At 46.4% G+C, this 20548-nt stretch overlaps 1 protein-coding gene across 1 annotated transcript in view; it reads left to right on the forward strand.

Annotated features, from left to right (window-relative positions):
* The first annotated feature begins 7574 nt into the window (after positions 1-7574).
* GPA33 (glycoprotein A33) overlaps positions 7575-20548 on the forward strand; it is a 30756-nt gene continuing 17782 nt past the window's right edge. The window contains exons 1-4 of the mRNA XM_073791999.1: positions 7575-7605; positions 7783-7937; positions 11392-11608; positions 20359-20514. Of these exons, the coding sequence (XP_073648100.1) occupies positions 7575-7605; positions 7783-7937; positions 11392-11608; positions 20359-20514 (559 nt within the window). The remainder of the gene's footprint in view (positions 7606-7782; positions 7938-11391; positions 11609-20358; positions 20515-20548) is intronic.

Below are 20548 nucleotides of genomic sequence, written 5' to 3' on the forward strand. Positions count from 1 at the left end.
TGTGGGAAGGGCTGGAGAAGGGGGCCCATGGAGTGTGGCGACCACGACGCCCACAGCCAAGCCCCTAGTCCCACGCTGTGACCAGAACCGAGACTGCCGGGCACAGGAAGTGGGGACCCTGCCCCCAACATCAGGGACCGGAAGTGAGCGTTGCTGGGACACGGCTGTGGGGCGAAGGCTACTGGGGAGGGATCCGTGTTTGGAGCGTGCCCTTGGATTCGCCTCCTTCATTTCCAAACTGGAAGAAACTGACAAATTGTGCTGATGTTGCAAATTGGCTACCTGTCCCTTTCACCATATTCCTTGGGCTGAAATCAATCATCATACTCAAATTGTGACGACAAAAGTTGTATTGAGCAGGATGTTGTCAACCAAACCAGGAAACTTAGACAAGAGGCTGGCTGAGAGCACTTGGCAGTGCCCTCCTTGCGATGAAGACTGGGATAAAGATTCGTGGAAACAGACCAGCACCCCATTTCTCTGGGGCACAGCCATCTAGTATAGTAACAATAGCCCTGCAAGCAACATAGTTATGGAATGTAAGCCTAATCTGGCTTCAGGTACCTGCGTTCCCAAGTCTCTGCCGTATGTTCTGCCTGGGGAAAAACAGTGGAAATCCACAGCAACTGAATATCTAGCTCACCAAATGCCAGACTCTAGAGGACTCTTGCTTCTTCCTGCTACCAGTGGGTTCTTCATTTTTCTCCTAATTTAATTATGGAAAGATAGACATCAGTGATTTTCTAACTGACAAGTACCTTTTGTCTCTCCCTCCTTTGAGTGTTCGCTCATTTGATGCAAGAACTCTCCGTATATGTAAAGCTGATTCACTTTGTTATAAAGCAGGAACTAAAACACCATTGTAAAGCAATTATACTCCAATAAAGATGTTAAAAAATAAATAAAGTGTATCCCTTATAGAAAGTCCAAAAAAAAGAACCCTCATACTCAAAAGAACTGCTTGAAATAAATCATAGATGGTAGATAGCAAAAAAAAAAAGATTCAAATTGCTGTCATGGCCTCTCAGACTTGGGCCCATCCCATATTTCTGGCTGCACTGGGAGTGGTATAACTTCGGAATTGCTTTGTAGGAGAATCTTGAGGGGTGAAGTTTGTCCTAAACTTCCCCGATGGCACAAGTATGATGTTTGTACTTGGCCTCTGCGTTTATTTGGAGTCATCATGGGAGGCTAAAGGATATCACACAGGGGGAATCACAACCCCCCAAACCACCCCTTTGGTTCCATCTCTACTCACTGGCTTGTTTTAGTTTCTGGAACGTGGCCCACCTTCTCCTGTGCCCTGATCTCTGCACAGTGCAGTTCTCTCCCCCACTCACCTCTTCCCCCATTTTCTTTTTTTTCTTTTTTAACATCTTTATTGGAGTATAATTGCTTTACAATGGTGTGTTAGTTTCTGCTTTATAACAAAGTGAATCAGTTATACATATACACATGTTCCCACATCTCTTCTCTCCTGCGTCTCCCTCCCTCCCACCCTCCCTATTCCACCCCTCGAGGAGGTCACAACCCCCATTTTCTTGTGGTTCCCTCCTGTTCATTCTCCAATGTCAACTCAGAAGGCCCTTCCTAAGGACAACCTCTCCTCATGCCCCAATCCTCTGTTATATCCTGTCATTGAATGGGTACCACTTGTTACCATGGTGGTTTTACATTGGCCTCTGTGATTCTGTATTTATTATCATTTGACTCATGCAGAGGATCAGACACCATGAACGCAGGAACTGTGTCTGTCTCTGCTTGCCATTCTGTCCCCAGAGTCTGTCAGAGTCCCTGGAACAGCCATTTGCTGGGTGGGTGTTAATGAATGAGTACCTACCCTTTTGATCCTCACCAGGCAGCAAAGCTGGTTTACTCTCAGCCTCTCTTATCCTGTCTCTCTTCCCTTCCTTCTTACTCCGTCCTGCTTCTCTCCAAGCCTCAATTTCCTAATTGCATTTGTTTCTATCAACGTTACCCATGGTTTCTAGGGATGGATGGATGAGAGGGGCTAATTAAGGAAATGGATTTGCCCTGCGTGTTAAAGGAAGAGAGTCACTTCACCGTGTCTTCCCTCCCTCCCAGAGGGCACTTGTGTTTTAGCAGGGGCTTCAGCGCCTTCACTCAGCAGTGGGCATTTCAGTACTGAGGCAGCCAGTGGAGGACATATTTGACTTGGAGGTAAAGTTTAGTCGCTTCTCAAACTACCCCACCTTGGCAGCACTCGGGTTTTGTTTTTTGTTTTTTTTTTTGCGGTACGGGGGCCTTACACTGTTGTGACCTCTCGCATTGCGGAGCACAGGCTCCGGATGCGCAGGCTCAGCGGCCATGGCTCACGGGCCCAGCCGCTCCGCGGCATGTGGGATCTTCCCGGACCGGGGCACGAACCCGTGCCCCCTGCATCGACAGACTGACTCCCATCCACTGCACCACCAGGGAAGCCCAGCACTCAGGTTCTGTGTCCCTGTCCTCCCTGCCTGCTGGGCTTGTCTTTGCTCCTAGATCATTCCGTCCCTGGAGCAGCCCTCTCTGTCCAGGGCACCAACACCTTATCATTTGCACTTAACACTTAACACCACCTCCTTCCTGAGGTACCTTCCTCCCCTGCCACCAAGGGACCTTTGGGCTGCTTCCTCGTTCTCTGCCCTGGTGAGTCAGGGATGCCATAAACACCTGGCATGGGCAGAACATGGTGACAGACAGACGCTCCCACTTAGGACTGTCACAAAGTTCCCTGGTGAGTCAGGGATGCCATAAACACCTGGCATGGGCAGAACATGGTGACAGACAGACGCTCCCACTTAGGACTGTCACAAAGTTCCCTGGGAGAGAGGCATAAAATGTGGAGGACAGGGACCCCCGTCAGAGCTCACTTCCCCACACCTGCCCACCAACTTCTCTATCTCTGTACACATGGGAACAGGTGACTCTTGCTGTGGGCAAGGCTAGTCCTCCACCTATGCCCTCCCTCACCCAGCCGGGGGTCTTGCTCCATCTGGCTTCTCCTGTATTTTCAGTCTCTTCCTTTCTGGGAGTTCCATCCCTATAACCTAGGAACCTGCTTAAGTCTCTCCATCTTCCATCCCAGAGGGGACGAAAGAAACCTTCTCAAGACCTTTCATGGCCCTCTGGCTCCAGCTTTCCCATCTTGTGTGTTACGTGAGCTCCTTGACAAAATAGGCTGCCCTCACCTCTCTACTTCTTCACTTCCTGCTTGACATATAAAACTGTAACACGGCTTTATGGTTACAAGAGTACCGCATGTCTGTTGCAGGACATCTGGAAAATAAAAATACACAAAGAAGAAACCCATCATCCCAGAATCCAGAGATAACTGGTATTAATTCTGTATCTGGTATATTTTCTTCTAAGAATTTGCTTCCCCTCTGTGACTTTGTGGAAGTAGGATACTGTTGCATGTACAGTTTTGCATCCTGCTTTACTCTCTTCTATGCACAAGTTCAACATAGTGAATTGAATCCCTTGGGGGCTATTTCAAGTCCCACCTCCTCAATAAGGCTTTCCATTAAAATCCTTCTTCCAGGTCCCTCCCCTCTCCAACCCCTACACTTCACTCCTTATCATTTGCACTTAACACTTAATTAGGCTCTATTAGGATGCTGGCTGACAGTGATGCTGGCTAACTGCTTCCCAGGCAGGGACTGTTTCATGAACCACTCAATCAGTAAAGTCTTCTTAGCACCCAGCTCTGTGTACATACCTTGGGGTGGGAACTAGCAAGCAATGGGTACAAGAGAAGTCTGAGACACAGACCCTGCTGGAAGGAGCTGCCCTATGATGAGGAGAGACGGCCCGCACACATAGACCCACACTGACATGAGAATGACGTGTGCGTGGGGTGCATGCTCCCTGAAGCGCTTCAGCGAAGCCAGTAAGGGCTGGGATGGTCCAGGTGGATTCCTGGAGGAGGTGGGGCATGAAGATGCCTCTGATCATTTTCCCAGGGCCTTGCACTAAACTAGGGCCTTAGGAAAAATTCATTAAATTGACCAGAATTCATAGATTCCTAAAGATCCATGTTGAACAAAGAGTTCCTCAAACATCCATGGAGTTCTAACCTCCCTCCCCGCCTCTCCATCCCTCCTCCCCCATCTGCCAGTCTGAGAGCCTCCAGGAGTCATTCCCACCGTGTGGGGGGGCAGAACAAACCAACATGCACGTGTGTGTGAGAGCTGCACCCCTTTCCCTAGAGACCAGCGCTTTCTCAATGTCGGAGCATGTATCTAGTCCTGGGGTGCGATGGACCCTTTCTGGCCTCGGGCACCTCCTCCCTAACTAAGAATGTGGTTTCTCTGAGCAAATGGATTTTGCTAAGTGGAGGCATTCCTGCCAGTTTCCCAAGGGTTCCCATAATGTGCTGTGTACGCCTAAAGCCGCCAGTCCATGGAGCATTTTATTATTCTCCTTGGATGTATTGCTTCCTGGTTAGCTCTCAAGAGACACTTTATTATCTTCTTAACAAGCCTTAATTATTTACAAGCAATCCTGGAGGCTTCAAGCTGTCTCTTCACACCCCGCCCACTTAGGGAGGTTAAATGCCCTTTCCCATTTCCATCTGGGGCCACTTGCAGACTTGGCATCCCCTCCCTGGGCTCCTTTTGTTCTTAATTTAATATTTTTTTTTTTGACATTTTCTAGCGATGTGTAAGGTAAGTTCTTCAACCAAGTTTCTCTGGTTGCAAATCCTACCCATCTTTTAAACTTAAGTTCTCTAGAACTCATTCAGTTTGCTGTCCAAGAGCACTTATTTGAGCATCTCCTAAGTGTTAGGCAGTTTTCTGAGCCCTGAGGATATGAAAAGGAAGGAAAAACAGTGTGGCAGAGAAGGATGTGACAATATGGAAGGTTGGCATAGTTCTTGCTTATGTGCCAGGATGAAGGTCGTGCACGCTAAATATGTTTTCATCCAACCCTCACAACAACCTGGAGTTAGATAATATTATTATCCTCATTTTATAGTCGAGGAAACGGAGGCACAGAGAAGTTTATTAAGTTGTGCAAGGTTACACAGCTAGGAAAACTAAGAATGAGATGACAGCCTGGGCAGTTTGGCTCCAGCGTTTGTGCTCTTGGCCACTCTGCCATATGAAATAAACTCTCATGAGAGAGTGCTAGGATGAAGGTACTCGTGGGTGGTACCCATGGCACAAAGGACAGAGTCATCTACTCTGCTTGAGAGCCTTGGGGCATTTTCTCTAGGACAATGTATGTGGTTAAAATGTCTTCCTCAGCAAACCCCTATTGTGCTGTGAGATTTTGATTCCTTCCCTGCAGGTGAGAGCACCTGCTCCTCCCATTCGTATACCCTTGGGAAGGTTAACACATCACTGAACGATTTGTTTTTAACACCTTATAATGAATTAGCTTATCAGATGAATATCAGAAGAACTCAGCCTTGAGAAAAAAAGGAGAGTGGGGAGGGAGCAGGAAAGAAAGAATACCTCTGGAGCATGAGGAACACAGCTGTCGGCAGCAACAGGATGGGAGAGCTGCAACTACTGGGGAGAGCGTGGGTTCTGGCAACTGGAAAGAAGATACCCAATGTAGATCTGTACAAACAAGTAGAAAGGGAGGGTGTTGGAAGGCTCTAGAAGCAAACTTCTGCACTTCCTAGTTTTCTGATGGTGGATTAGATGTCCCACCTGGTACTTTTGTCTCATCCACTGAGTAGGATGCAGATTCCACAGAACAGAAAAACGAGGGCCACAGAGCTAATAAACAATAAGCCTATAGAAAGAGGTGAAAGGAACTGGGTTTATTACAGTTTATTACAGAACTGTGGGTGAGAAAGTTGGTGATTGCAAACGTCAGAATCCTCTGAGTTCATGATGGGAAATTATTGAGAAGTTAAGCCAGATGTCTTTGCTGCCAGTGATGTCAGAAAAAGAGGATACTAACTGAATCAGTGAGAAGGATTTGATTAGCTGTGGAGGATTTCCAGTGATGGCTGTTGGCGTGAAGGTCTTAAACACAGGATAAATTCTCATCTAGGATTATGGAAAATGTAAGTGTGTCTCAGGGCACCAGATCAGCCTTTAAAGTTCCTTCTCAGGTTTACAAATAGCATTTAAATAGTGCTCTATACTTGTTCAAGATTTTTTCCTTTTCTTTATGAGTTCTTTCTCATCCGTTCATTTCAATCTCTTCCCTCACAAATTAACATAAAATGACTTTGACCCGCTTTTGTAGTGGTCTCTAAAATTGATCTATTCTTTAGTTATAATCATTAGTAATTATTATTCCTTTATGATAGTTCACGCGTGGTGGTGGTAGGAGGTTATCTCTCGTGATTAACTTCTAACTAAGGTTGTGCCTCAACGAAAGACTATGGGATGAGAAGTGGAAGTTATTCGATATGAATATATAGAGAGAGAATATATTGAACACACATATACATAATGTAACTGTCATATGTTGAGCACTGATTATGGGTCAGGAGTCATTCTAAACAAAGTACACATTTCATGTTATTTAATCTCCAAACAACCCACTTTTCAAGGGAGGACCCTGGCACAGAGAGCTTAGGTAAACTCCTCAAGGTTATACATTTAGTAGATAAAGGAACTGGGATTCCAACGGACGCCTTCTAGCTCTGGAGCCTGTGCATTTAAACTCAATGCTATGCTACTTTCTGAAATGGCCATAGAGAAGTTGTGTATTAAATATGGACTGGTACAGGAGTGGCCCAAAATGGCTGCATAGAAAGACGCTGAGCTCACCTCCTCCCACAGACACACCGAATCTATACCTACATATAGAGCAATTCCTCCTGGGGAAAATCTGGGGGCTGATTAAACAGCCACTGCACATACAAGGACAACATAGAAATGGGTAGGAAAGGCAGAGATGTTGTATCCATGGGAACCCAATCCCCAACACAGCAACCTGCAGTAAGGAGGGATATTGCTGACGGGCCTGAGTACGAAATTGCCCGCCCTGGGAAACAGCATAAAAATCAGCAGTTTAAAGGGTATCCAGACTATATAGGAAGGAAATCCATTTACTAGAGCTTCTGCCTAATGGGCGTCACTCACACTGTAGTCATAGGTCCCCCCAGATTCAAGGGGTGGGAACATGGACCCTGCCTCTTGATGGAGGAGAGTCAAAGTCACATAGCAAGAAGAATGTATGTGATGGGAGATACTGATATGGCCACACTCTTTTTCTCATCTTTTTTCTGATAAACTTATACAGAATAAATTCCCCTCGGAGAACCCTTTCTCTCTTTACCTGACTTAATCTTATTCATCAACTTTCTTACCACATTTAAGCACTCCATAAATATTTGCTAAATAAGTGAATAAATCATCATCATCATCACAACAAAAAAGACGGTGGGAAATATTTATTGAGAGCGTTCTATGTGCCAGGCATTAAGCAAAGCATTTATACGCATTATCTTGTTTAATTCTCCCAAGAGCTCTGAGAATACTAGTGTCCCTTTTTATGGATGAGAACTGAGGCTGACAAAAGTTTACACAGTGTGTAAGAGGTGGGGCTGAGGCGCAGAGCCAGGCTTTTACCCATCACACAACGCAATTAACTTTGTTGAGATGCCGTGGGATGGGGACAGGGTGAACCAAGGTACACGTGTTTGTCTTCACCCCGGGCCTGGTGGAGAATAGCTGGTGTGCCATGGCCGAGATCTCAGTTGTAGTGTGTCTAGCTGTGGCTGGAAGAGTGTCACTGGCCATTCCCTCAGAGGTCCGGTGGAGAATGAGTATGAATGCCCATGTCAGTTACTTCCCACTTTCTTTCCAGTCTGGGTGACTGTCCACGCCATCTCTGTGGAAACCCCAAAGGATGTTCTTCGGGCTGCTCGGGGAAAGAGCGTTACCCTTCCATGCACCTACCAAACTTCCTCCCTCAACCGAGATGGATTTATCCAATGGGACAAGCTTCTAAGGACTCATACGGTAAGGATCTTTAAAAAGTTGGGAGCGTCATGGGTACCGCCTGACCATGACCTCTTGGAGGCTAAGCACTACAAAGCCATTCAATAAATGTTAGGCAGAATAAACCTAGTTAGCGCCCAGGCTGGGATGGGTGGGGAGGGAGCAGTGAATGTTGGACCCAGGGAGGGCCATATTATGCCACCTCTAGTGTGAAAGAGTCACCTTCCCCAAAACATCTTTCTGTTGGTCAGTCTCAAATGACCTAAACTGTATCATTCCTTTTGATTAGCATAGCACTCTCCCTTGAAGCCAAATTTTATTATAGTTTTTTCCTGTTTGGGTTCTTTTGGGGACTATGGGAAGATTTTATTTTCTATTTTGGAATAGATAGTAATCCCATGGCTCAAAAATGAAAACATCCTGAAAGTGTACATGGAGAAGTCTCATTCCTATCCCTGCCCCTCTTGTCCTATCTACCCAGTTTCCACACCCTAATCCTTCTATCTCTCCATCCTCCCCAGCAAGGCTAATTTTCACTGGTACTGGTTCTTTGGGGCCAGCGTTTATTCTGACTGATTGGTGTCTCTGCTACAATCATTCAGTATTGTGAATATCACTTTTGGCTAAGATTTAGTTTCTTATATATCCTTTCAATGATTCTTTACGCCAATTCAAGAAAATGTGAATGTATATATTCACACACATGAAAATACATCTACTTTTGACCCTAGAATCCCAGTCCCCTATTCCCCTCACCAAAGGCAACCACTATTACCAGATTTGGGGATGACTTCTATAGATGCTCCACGTATATACCATGCACACACAAACATAGACATATATTTACATATACGTATATGAATAGGTATGTTTATATAAACTACATGCATACTGTCCTCCACTTGGCTTTTCTTCCTCTTAATATACCTTGGAACTCTTTCCATATGTCAGTACATTTATATCTATCTCATTCTTTTTAAAATATTTTCATTAAGTATCACATTTTATGAATGCTCTATACGTACCAGTGATGGACATTTGGTTTGTTTCCTATATTTTGCTGCTACAAATAATGCTGCAATAAACATCCTTATATATATGTCTCTAGGTATATTTTAAATATTATTATCATTATTTATAAATATATATTTATATATAAGATAAATTATTAAAAATGAACTTCTGGGTCAAAGGCTATGTGAATTTAAAATTTGGATAAATAATGTCAAATTGCTTTCATTGGATGTCAGACCAATCTTCATGTTCACCAACAACAGTGTAGGCCCCTATTTCTCTAACAGAGTAGTCTCAAACTATTTGATATTCGCCAATTTGATGAGTGAAAAAGTATCTCATTATTGATCAAATTCACATTTCTTTAACTGTAAGAAGAGGAACATCTATTCATTATATATATATATATATATATATATATATATATATATTTTTTTTTTTTTTTGGACCACGTGTGCAGCATGTGGGATCTTAGTTCCCCCCAGTGGGATGGAACCCATGCCCCATGCAATGGAAGCATGGAGTCTTAGCCACTGGACTGCCAGGGAGGTCCCTATTCATAATTTTTAAAGTGAGTTCTACTTTTAAAATGCACACATGCCTGGCATTAGATCCCCAACTACTCAGAGTGAAAGCATTTAGCTTTTTCCCTGACAGAAAATAAAGGGGAACCCAGGACACCCAAGTCCTAGAGCAGCAGGATGAGAAAGGAGAGCAAATCTTGGCCTGAGGCACCTTATTGTCTGTTGCCCAAGGCACCCTGATGGGACAGAGCACATGTCCTATCTGTTTCCAGAACCCCAGGAAAAAACCTAGAGAGGGCAGCTGCTGCCTTTAGCTTGTAGAAACTGAAGACACATTCTTTCACCGTCACATGTATTCAGCACACAAGACGTTAGGTCTCTGGTAGGCACGCTTCTGAGTGCTGAGATAAACACTAAAGATCTTTTGTTGACTGATGGATCCCTTACTTTCTAAAGGATTTGAGGCAACCCCCTTGAGAGCAAGCAAGGCTGCAGAGCAAGGGATTTAACCTGTGCCCTCAAGGAGATTATTGTGACAGGTCCTAGCAAGGGTTGGGGGGGTGACTCGGGGGAGATCCCAGGAGGGGGAAGCCTTAGGATCGCTGTGATTGGGAGGAGGGTTGGGGCATGAAGAGTCCTTGGCAGAGCCAGTAGGTCAGAAAAGAACTGACCTGGGAAAGGCCAGCATCCACAGACGGGTCCACAGCCCAAGACAGGTCCTCATCTCCCACCGTGTTGCTCCTCCCCTTCTCAGCCAAGCTTCCTGAGTTATCTGCCCCTACCAGGGCTGTTGTATGTGGTTGGGCAGAGTATGCACTTGGGGACCCAGCCCAGGGCGCCTGACCGCCATTAGCTTGGCAAAGGTGTGTCTGTCCAACAGCTAGAGCACCTTTTCCTGATTTGCGTAAAGAGCATGCCCAGGCGTCAGACCTGATGCTATGTCTCCACACTCTCTTCCCTACCCGGCATGGTCAGCCTTCCTCCCCTAATGCTCCACCGCAATCACCAGCAGCTTCTCTTTTGTTAAATTCAGCGTGCTGATTCAGTCCTCATCTTATTTCATTTCTCCCTAGCTTTTCCAACTATCAAGCACTTTCCTATCTTGGAATCTCCCTCCCTTGGCTTTCTGGTAGCCTCGTCTTGACTTTTGCTCGTATCTCTCTGACCTCTCTCTGACCTTTCCAAATGAAGTAACTTGGGGACTTGCCATTTCTCTACTCATTTACCCGAGGTGGCTTCAGCAAGCCCATGGCTTGATGCCATCTGCTTTGCATATATTTTCTACTTTAACTCTCACAAAAATCCTATGATACAAGTGTTCTTATCATTATCTCCACTTTGTAGATGAAGAAGTGGAGTCATAGAGAGGTCAGCCTTTTGCTCAAGGTCATAGAACTAGTAAGTGGCAGAACTGGGATTTGAACTGAGGCAGTCTGGTTCAAAAGTAGTGATCTTAGCTAGTACTATGTTCTGTTTGATAAATGATAAGTATACTAATGAATAAACAAATTCCAAAGGCGAGAGTCAAATAAATAAAGGGGGCTTGGAAGCCAAGGATGGCTACCTAGCACAATGCCTGCACATAGTAGGTGTTCAATAAATATTGGTTGGCTGTCTGAAAACAGACAATGAACTAAAATGGAATGGGTAAGAGGTACCAGAGGTTACGAGAGGTGAAAGCCTCACTTACTCACACGTGCTCCTCTGGTATGAACTGCCTACCTGCCCTGGGCTTTCAATATTTTCACTAAAAACATATAAATACATCATAAGAGGAATCCACAAATGGACACCACGTACAGAGCTCTTTGTTCTGCAGGGTTGGTGTGTCAGTACACCTGGGCCTGGGAATGGTGGGTGAGGGTAGTCAGGGCAGGCTGGAGCATCATGCCAGGGCCTTAGGCTGAAGACCAAGTGGTATTTCTTCTTCCTCACAGGAAACGGTGCTCATCTGGACATTTTCGACCCAAAACTACATCTACGGTGAACTTTATCAGAACCGCGTCAATGTATCAGGCAACGTCCAGCAGTCAGATGCCTCCATCACCATTGACCGGTTGACCATGGATGACAACGGCACATACGAGTGCTCTGTCTCACTGCTGAGGGACCTGGGTGGCATCTCCAAGTCACGCGTCCGCCTCTTGGTGCTGGGTGAGCGTCTCCTTCTCCCTCCTGGGGTGGTAGGAAGAGGGGCGGTGAGAGGAGCGGGGTACCCTGCCGGCAAGGTAAAGCCAGGGAGCAATGCCTGACCAGGAGCTAAGACTCCTCCCCTCGCCCCATCTGTCTCAGGGGTTGGGGTGCTTCTCCTACCCTGGAACCAAATACTCTTCTGTCTGGGCAGACAGCTCCCCAGGGCCAAGGTCAGGGCTGATTTGGAGTGGCCCCTGGGGGTCAGCCTTGGAGATTCTGTACCTGCTCTGTCCACTGCTCTTTCCCTCACACCAGCTTCTCTCTTTTTCATGCCAAACTTACTAAACAGAAGAAAAGGGGAAATCCTAGATCCTACTGTAAAGACTCTCACTGCCCTGCTTTGATGCTGGGGGCCAAATAATGACTCTCTTACAGGTCAGGCATCTTTCCCAGCCCTAAATTCAGCTCATCAGTAGAAGCCCTTCACACCACCATCTCCCCACCCCTCGGCTCCAACACACCATTGATCAGGTTCTACTGCTTCTGAAATATGTCCCATGATAACATTCTTTCTACACAAATAGCTTCTTATTGGAGTTTATAGCTTTGGACTAATTGAACAATCACCTACTCTTAGGATCTCCATTTTGCAGATGGGGCCAAGAGAAAGTAGACGCCTGACTCAACGTCAAACAGTTATTGGAAAAACTTTAGGGAGCACCCAGCCTGTGTCCACTCTAAGAAATGGCCCCCACCGTGGGAGGTAGCAATACTTTAAACCAAAGCAATGGATCATGTTTCCTTCATTTTGTCCCCTTTACACTACATAGTGGGATTTTATTTTTAATTACATAAGGTGGCTGCCTGGGTTTCTGAATCATTGTAGTGAGTCAAACCATAAAGCCCTGAATAAAGAAGAACCATCTCCTCCTTGCACCCTCCTACTAACAAGGTGGCCAAGGCTAGTACTTGTGTGTATTCTTCCACACTCTTCTCCGTGTCCTTTCAACACACACACACACACACTTTCTTTTTGTTTCTTTACTTTTCTTTAAAAAAAAGAGATCACATTATAAAGATTATTCTGTAACTTTTTCTTAATGTTTCATGAACGTTTCTCCAGATCAATGTATAAAAATCTACCTATTAATAGAATACATTCCCGTGCATGGATTTACTATGATTATTCCAGTGTCCCATACTTATGAGCATTCTCAGGCTGTTGCCATTTTTTTTTTGTACCAACAACACTGACTCTCTCTCTCTCTCTCTCTCTCTATATATATATATATATACATATATATATACATATATATGTATATATATATGTGTGTGTGTGTATTCTTTCACTGTGTTATATTTGTTTCTATTGAATAGATTCTTAAAAGAAGGATTTCTATTGCTTGACATTGTTAGGCATCAAGGAAATACAAATTTAAAAAAGTAGAATTTCTAGGTCAAGGACTATGCCTTTATTAAACGTTACTCCATACCCGCAAATTACTTTTCCCCAAAGCAACTACTACTGCCATGAGCATTATGTGATCATGTCTGTTTTCCTATATTCTTACCAGGACTGAATATTATCAATCTTTTTCAGTTTTGTAAATTTTGTTAATTTGCTAGGTGAACAAAAAGCCGGTTCAGTCCAAGTCAGTATTTTAATTTAACATCCAATAAGCTTCACACCTTTCCTTAACTTTGTGTTGACCCCCTAAATCTTGGGGACCAGCAGTGGCATAAGGGCTGGGTCTGTTTTCTTACTCTCCTTGGTCCACCTCCTCCCACCCCGACTTCTGGCTCCTCTGAGGTCATGGCCAAGGGAGGGAGTGTTAAAGGGAAAAAGGCAAGGCCATGTTCACCTAGCCAGGCCACTTACCATTTTCTCTTGGCTGACCCCAATCATAGCAGATATCCCACTACTTCTTCTTCTGTGGGGTGCATTAGTGGGTTCTTCAGCACCCCCCAGGGATCCATCTGACACAGGTAGCGTGTGCACCCGCTGGCCAGACTCTCACATCCACCACCCTTTTCCACCCTCCCCTGCTTATGGCAACTCACTCCTGCTCTCTGCTGTCCACTCTGGGCTCCCATTGATCCAGCAAGCAGCTGTCTGGGACTGAGTCCCTTCAGTATGACAAGAATCAGCCTCCATCATTACCCTCCTAAACCCACCATCGCAGTCTGCTCCAGCCAGCTTCTCTGGGCAAGGGGCACGCACCATAGTCTGACCTCAGATGGGTCCTCAGATACCCAGGGACACCTATAAAGCCCTTCCATCTTCATGCTCCAGGAGTAGCACTGCAGGGACTTACCGATTTCTGTCCCTCAGCAAACCTCAGCCAGGAGTGAGGGATGCCAGCTCTCGACAGTAGACAACCCCATTCTCCATGCGGGATTCTACTGGTTCCTCCCTGGCTGGGCCTGAGTTGAGGGGAAATACCTCCTTCCCTTCACCTAAGAGAAGGGGGGACATGCTCGTGGATCCCTATTCCTGAGAATCCTCTTTAAAGAAATCTCCTCCCGGGCTTCCCTGGTGGCGCAGTGGTTGTGAGTCCGCCTGCCGATGCAGGGGACACGGGTTCGTGCCCCGGTCCGGGAGGATCCCACATGCCACAGACCGGCTGGGCCCGTGAGCCATGGCTGCTGAGCCTGAGCGTCCGGAGCCTGTGCTCCGCAACGGGAGAGGCCACAACAGTGAGAGGCTCGCGTACCGCAAAAAAAAAAAAAAAAAAAAATCCTCCCAGATGAATCTCTAGCCTTCTGGGTGAGGGTAACTGTTAATCATAGGATTTGCTCTTGGGAAGGTCACTGGGATGTTTCTCATGCCTCTCCTCAGTACTGAGGACACTTACCACTCAGAGCCTCAACCTGAAGGTTTTAGTGGAAATTCTGAGACACAGGAGAAGTCCCCTCTGTATCCTGCTGATGCTTTCTGTTACGGATTTAGGGTCTCTTGTCTTGTACAAGGTCTCCCACTACCACCTTTGAGGTCACAAAAATGAACTTAATGTTTTTTCTTATGTCTGTAAGTCTTATTTTTTATCCTTAGATTTTGTTTTGTCTGGAATTTATTTTTGAACGTAGGATTCTAAGGGTCTTTGTTTTCTTCCAAATGGATAGCCAATTACATCAGCATCGTTTATTATAGCAAAGAAACAACTACTTTCCCACTGGAATCCCAGCTTTGTCACATATTAAGTTCTTACACATACATGGCTGTTTTTTACTCCTTACTTTATTCATTTACCTTTTGATTATTCCTATGCCAATATCATTTGCTTTTGATTACAGTATGTCTGTTGTCTGTAGTCAGTGTTGAGATCCACAGACATACAGACGCACGGACACACAGACACATACACATTTAGAGTATCAGTATTTGTGTAGTTGGCTTTTAAGGTCTGGCGCTGGGTAATATCTTCTCTTACTAAACTTTTCCAAAAATTTTTGTCAGTTTTTACACTTTTATTCTTTCATATTAATTTTAAAATCACTTTGCTTAGTTAAAAAAAGTTGGTTGGAATTATATTCAATTTGCAAAGGAATGACATTTTAATGATATTAAGGAAGATGGTATATCAGATTTTCTGACCTTCAAAATTGGTGAATCTCTAATGATAGAATTCCAGACTTTCTGTGGCCAAATGAGGATTAAGGTGTTTACTTAGTTGTAGAGGAGGAGGGCAGGAAACTGCACCCATTCCATGTAACCAAATACCCAATCTCTCTGTGTCTTCCTGCTCTGAAAACCAGAGGGATCCCTCTTAAATGGAGGGAAAACTACCATCAACTTCCAATGACCTTTGCCTGTATAGTTGTTATAGATAACACAAATTCACAATCATAACAGCTATCATTTATTGAGGGCCTGCTATGTGCCAGGCATCTCACTAAGTGCTTTATGGATATGATCTCATTGAACCTTTGCAATACATCTGTGAAAGTGGGTATTAACACTCATATTTCATAGAAGGGAACACTGAGACTTGAGAGGTTAAACGACCACTAGAAGGTGTCCAAGCTTTGATGGAAATTAAATCCAAAGCCCTTCACCGTTCCACCCTGTAAGTTTGCCATTCCCAACCAGCAGCCCTTCCATTTCTGGATGAGTCCCAAACTCTTCTAGGCTTACTTATCGGTATACTCTCTCTTTCACTCTATGGCAGATGTAGACTTGCCCATATGTTTTATCATGTCACAGCATTAACTTGTATTTTTCCCTTCTTGAGCCCATGCCAGTGAAAGAAGGTTGAAGGGGCAGAGCAATGCCAGCCCTGGATGTGCCCATTGCCTTCATTTGTCCACAGGACATACCCATCTTGGAAACATCACTCACTGAAAACTGAGGTTCTGTAATTGCTCTTCCGCACTGAAGGTCTCAGCTTAGGGTCTGGGACACTGAAGCCCTGCCACCCTGTGAGCGCATGGATGTTTATTTCAGGGTTTTCATGGGGAGCTCTGATGCTTTTAGAGCTTTGGGAACATCCTCCCCTAATCTCATGGACAAGGCTGACACCACCACATTTTATCATCTTATAGCATTTTTACAGCTGTGTTTTAGTTGCCCCAGTCTAGGTGGAGTGCCATGATGTGTTTTTCTACCGTCTCCGCTGAATCAGGGGATTCTACCTATTTGTGGAGGGCTCCTTATGTCAAAATATCTAATGCACAGGTTGTTAGAAAGAAGCCTGTTTCTGCTCTGCTGTCCTGTTCTTATTCCCCGGCTACAACAACCTTAGTCCAGACACAAATAAACAAATAACTGTGTTTGGTGATCCCTTGCCTCTTTAAAAAACTAATTTAAAAAAAGAAGAAGAAACAAGCAAAGAAAGACATTCACCTATATCACTGGGTTTTATATTTCTCCATGTTTTCTTCCAGATCCCATCCACATGCTTATGTATGTACGTAACTGAATTTGTAGCTTAACGACTGGCACTTTTCTCTTTTCATTCCACATCACCTAACACTTCTTGCTATCTTAGCACTTACTGTTCTTTAAGCTTCATGCCACTCCAGCAAGCGGACGCAGAGTCCCTCTGTCCCTGGACCGGACACTCAGGCTGTTTCCAATTTAAGCTATTGTAATTAATGTTGCATCAAACCGTTTTGCGTGCATAGCGGTTAATTTTATTTGCATTAGCTCCTGGGGGAGACACTACCCAGCCAGGAAAATGAGCAATTTTCTCCTGTTTCTCTTCTGTATTCTGCACTGTCCCGTCACCCACCCCACTCCCATCCCTCCCCTTGCCCTGATTCACCCGCAGCTGAGTCCCTCACTTTGACCCACCTGGTCCTTCTCGGGCTAATTCTGTCTCCTTCTGGCTTCCCTTAAATAGCTCCTACTTTCTTCTGGCAGCAAGCTGGTTTCGGGGAAGGCAGCGGGAACCCACTCAGGTGCGAATATCCCGATTTCCCCTCCCCTCTCAGGGCCAGCTGCATTTTAAGAGAGGAATTAGTTAACTCGAAGGGCAAAGGCTACAAATTTAATCTGAAATTATGCAACTCGGTGAAAAGAATGTTTTGCTTTAAAAAAAGATAATTTGGTACTATATGTTAAGAAACCCAGTAAAAATCCTTTTTTTTTTTTAAAGTTTTCTTTCCGAATGGCTTTGCTGCTGGGCTAATTTTAGGGAGAAGGGCTTTAATTTTGTGGGTCCACCCACTCGTGCTGCGTGACCTCACAGTAAACTGGCGCGAACACGGAGCTTCCGGACCGAGGCGGGGCGCGCGCCCTCTTGGTCACCGCGGGGAAACCACCTGGCCCGGGTATCGGGGACCTGGCGGCGCCGGGCAGGATAGGTCGTCTCCCCGGCCTCTGGCGCCCCCTGACGTCTGCGGCGGGAGTCGCAGGCTTTGGAGAGGCCTGGGAACCCACAGGGTCCCCGATCCCTCCCTTCACTCCGCCCTCTGTAAGTATTCAGGTGGTATCTGCATTCGGTTTTGGGAGATGGGACGCACCAACTGAGAATCCGAGATCCACAAGAGTCCCCGCGGGTCTCACACCCCCCCGCAGCGGGTAGAAGGGCAGTCTGAACTAGATCTGTCTGATTCAAGGTCCTAGCTGTTCTTGACGGTGGGGACTGAGAAGGGGAGCTTCAGGGAGGGGTCTGAACTGAGCGAGGGCTGGGGGTGCCTAGGATGAGGTGAGTCGGGAAGGCAGTTTGGGGGCCGAGGTTAAGGGCCCTGGGAAAGGACCCTGATACGTTCCTCCATAAGGTGGGTCTCTTAGGGCATGGTTGGTCCTTGTTTGCCATTATCTCTACTGCTGCCTGGGAGTGGATTAAGGGTTTGCTTTTAATAATTTTTCCTCAGCAAATGGTGGTATAAGAAAGCTAGTCTTGGGACTTCCCTGGTGGTCCAGTGGCTAAGACTCCGTGCTCCCGATGCAGAGGGCCAGGGTTTGATCCCTGGTCAGGGAACTAGATCCCACAGGCCACAACCAAGTTTGCATGCCGGCAACTAGCACGCCGCAACTGAGACCCCGTGCAGCCAAATAAATAAATAAATATTAAAAACAAAACAAAACAAAAAAACCACTGCCTACTGGCAAATGGCAGCTGTTGGCATTAAAAGAAGAAAGCTAGTCTTCGGGTATGTTCAGCATGATTTTCTGTGTTTCTCTAGGTGCTCATTTGCCCCAGTCCCTTCTCTCTCCTTTTTGCTTGTATTACAAAGAAACCTGGTCGTGGAAAGGCTTGGCTACCAGGCATGCACATTTAGCATGACTCTGAGCCAATGTGAGACTTTGAAGGTGGTATTACATTTGTGGCCGGCTCTCTTTTTGTGGAATCAAGGCTTAGCTTCCTGGTAAAGGCGTACCTGGAAACAAAGGTGACGATTTTGATCGGTGGGGAGGGATATTCCTGTCCCTCTGGAGAGCTCAAGAGATAAAGCTTGACTTAGCAACCCTGACCTGGTTCGGGTCTCCTCGGAAGTGATGCTCACTTTCTCTGTCCACCAGGTGCCTGCTTGCTGGGTCAGCAGGGAGGACGGGAGGGCAGCTTGTGAGAGTGGCCTGTGGGTAGCAGCCTCTCCCTTCCCAGGCTGCTTCAGTCCTGTGGGTCTGGGCCTGGATACCTGAGTCCTGTCCTTGAACCTGGGGCCTTTTAGGTTTAGGGACTGTCCGATTGGGGGTGGCAGTAGGAAATGCCTCTGATTTGCCCCATGCTCACCCCATGCCTGGCTGGCCCTCACTAAGATAGCAGGAGACGTGGGGCACACCCAGCCACCACCACCAGTGTCAGAGAGGAAATCTCATGGGCTGTGGCGCTAGAGGGGAGAGATGTGTCCTGGGTGGCTTCTCCTGGCAACTCTGGGCCAAACAGAGATTGGAATTCACCCGCCATGCCCAGTGACCATGCACCTGTGCAGTCTAGATTGTAGAAAGGGCAGCGCTATTTACTGGGGCAAGCAAGCCATCCAAGGGGGCACATAAAGAAAGAAGCAGAGGGGACAAGCCTGCCACTGGGGAATTCCAGTAATAGTCCTCTCTACCGGGTGTCGTCCTCTTCCCACCCTCAAGGACACGACCTGAAGTCCCAGGCATACTCGATGCTTCTTTGCACAGGCTGCTCCCTTTGCCTGGAGTGCCCTCCCCTCTCTTTCTCTGCCCGCCCCCCTCCGCCAGTCACGTCTACTATTGGCTTTGTGATTGGGTCAGTGTCCCTTGTTGTGCCTGTCCTGTCTCAGCATCCTTGCCTCCTGCCTGGTCCTTGTTTGATTACTTGTCTATTGCCCCCACTGGACTCCTTGAACATGAAAACTCACTCACTATGTCATCCCCACGCCCAGCAATGACAGGCATACTGTAGGTGCCTGATAGGTTTTGTAGAACAAACCACTCTACACAGCAGTATGTTAACTAACAGTGCTGAGTGAAAGACCCTGGCTTAAGGTCTTCAGGAATTCTGGGAGATCAGGTTAGGCTTGTGAGTTGAGGGTCGTCAGTTGGTTTTGGTAACCTCCTTTCTTTCTTTCTTTTTTTTTTGTTAATAAATTTTATTTTATTTGTTTATGATTTTTGGCTGCGTTGGGTCTTCGTTGCTGTACGTAGGCTTTCTCTAGTTGCGGTGAGCGGGGGCTACTCTTCGTTGGGGAGCGTGGGCTTCTCATTGAGGTGTCTTCTCTTGTTGTGGAGCCCAGGCTCCAGGCGCGTGGGCTTCAGTAGTTGTGGCTCACAGTCTCTAGGGCGCAGGCTCAGTAGTTGTGGTGCATGGGCTTAGTTGCTCCGTGGCATGTGGGATCTTCCCGGACCAGGGCTTGAACCTGAGTTCCCTGCATTGGCAGGTGGATTCTTAACCACTGCGCCACCAGGGCAGTACCGTAACCTTCTTTCTGTGGGCTTTCCTTTTCTTGTGTCTGCTCCTTCCGGCCCCTCCATCCCCTCAACCCTCATTCTCCACCCCGCACGTAACCCTGCTGCCACCAGGGGTCTCTCCTGTCACCCAGTCACTTGTGGCAATTGCATTTTACCAGCAAAGCACGGGAAGACGGTAATGCTTAAGTGAAGGTAACATTCCTAAGAAGTTAGCATTGAAGGGCTTCAGAGAGAGAGGCTTTCATTGAAACCAAGGATAGGCAAACTACAGCCAAATCCAGGCTTCAGACTGTTTTATATGGCCTGTGAGCTAAGAATGGTCTCCACATTTCTCTGCCTGTAAACAAACAAGGCAGTATTTCGTTTGTGTGTGTGTTTGGGGTGGGGGGGTGGCTATCACCAAGCGCCAACTAATTCATGGCTTCTCTTTGGCCCCTCCCCTACACAGTGCCACCCTCCAAGCCAGACTGCAGCATCGAGGGAGAGACTGTGATTGGGAGCAATATCCAGCTGACCTGCCAATCCAAGGAGGGCTCCCCAGCCCCTCAGTACAGCTGGAAAAGTTATGACATCCTGCACCAGGAGCGTCCAGTCGTTACCCCAGGTAACGGGGTCAGCAAGGAAGGCCAGCCCACCCC

Source organism: Tursiops truncatus, chromosome 1 (genome assembly GCF_011762595.2).
Source record: "Tursiops truncatus isolate mTurTru1 chromosome 1, mTurTru1.mat.Y, whole genome shotgun sequence".
Classification (NCBI taxonomy): domain Eukaryota; kingdom Metazoa; phylum Chordata; class Mammalia; order Artiodactyla; family Delphinidae; genus Tursiops; species Tursiops truncatus.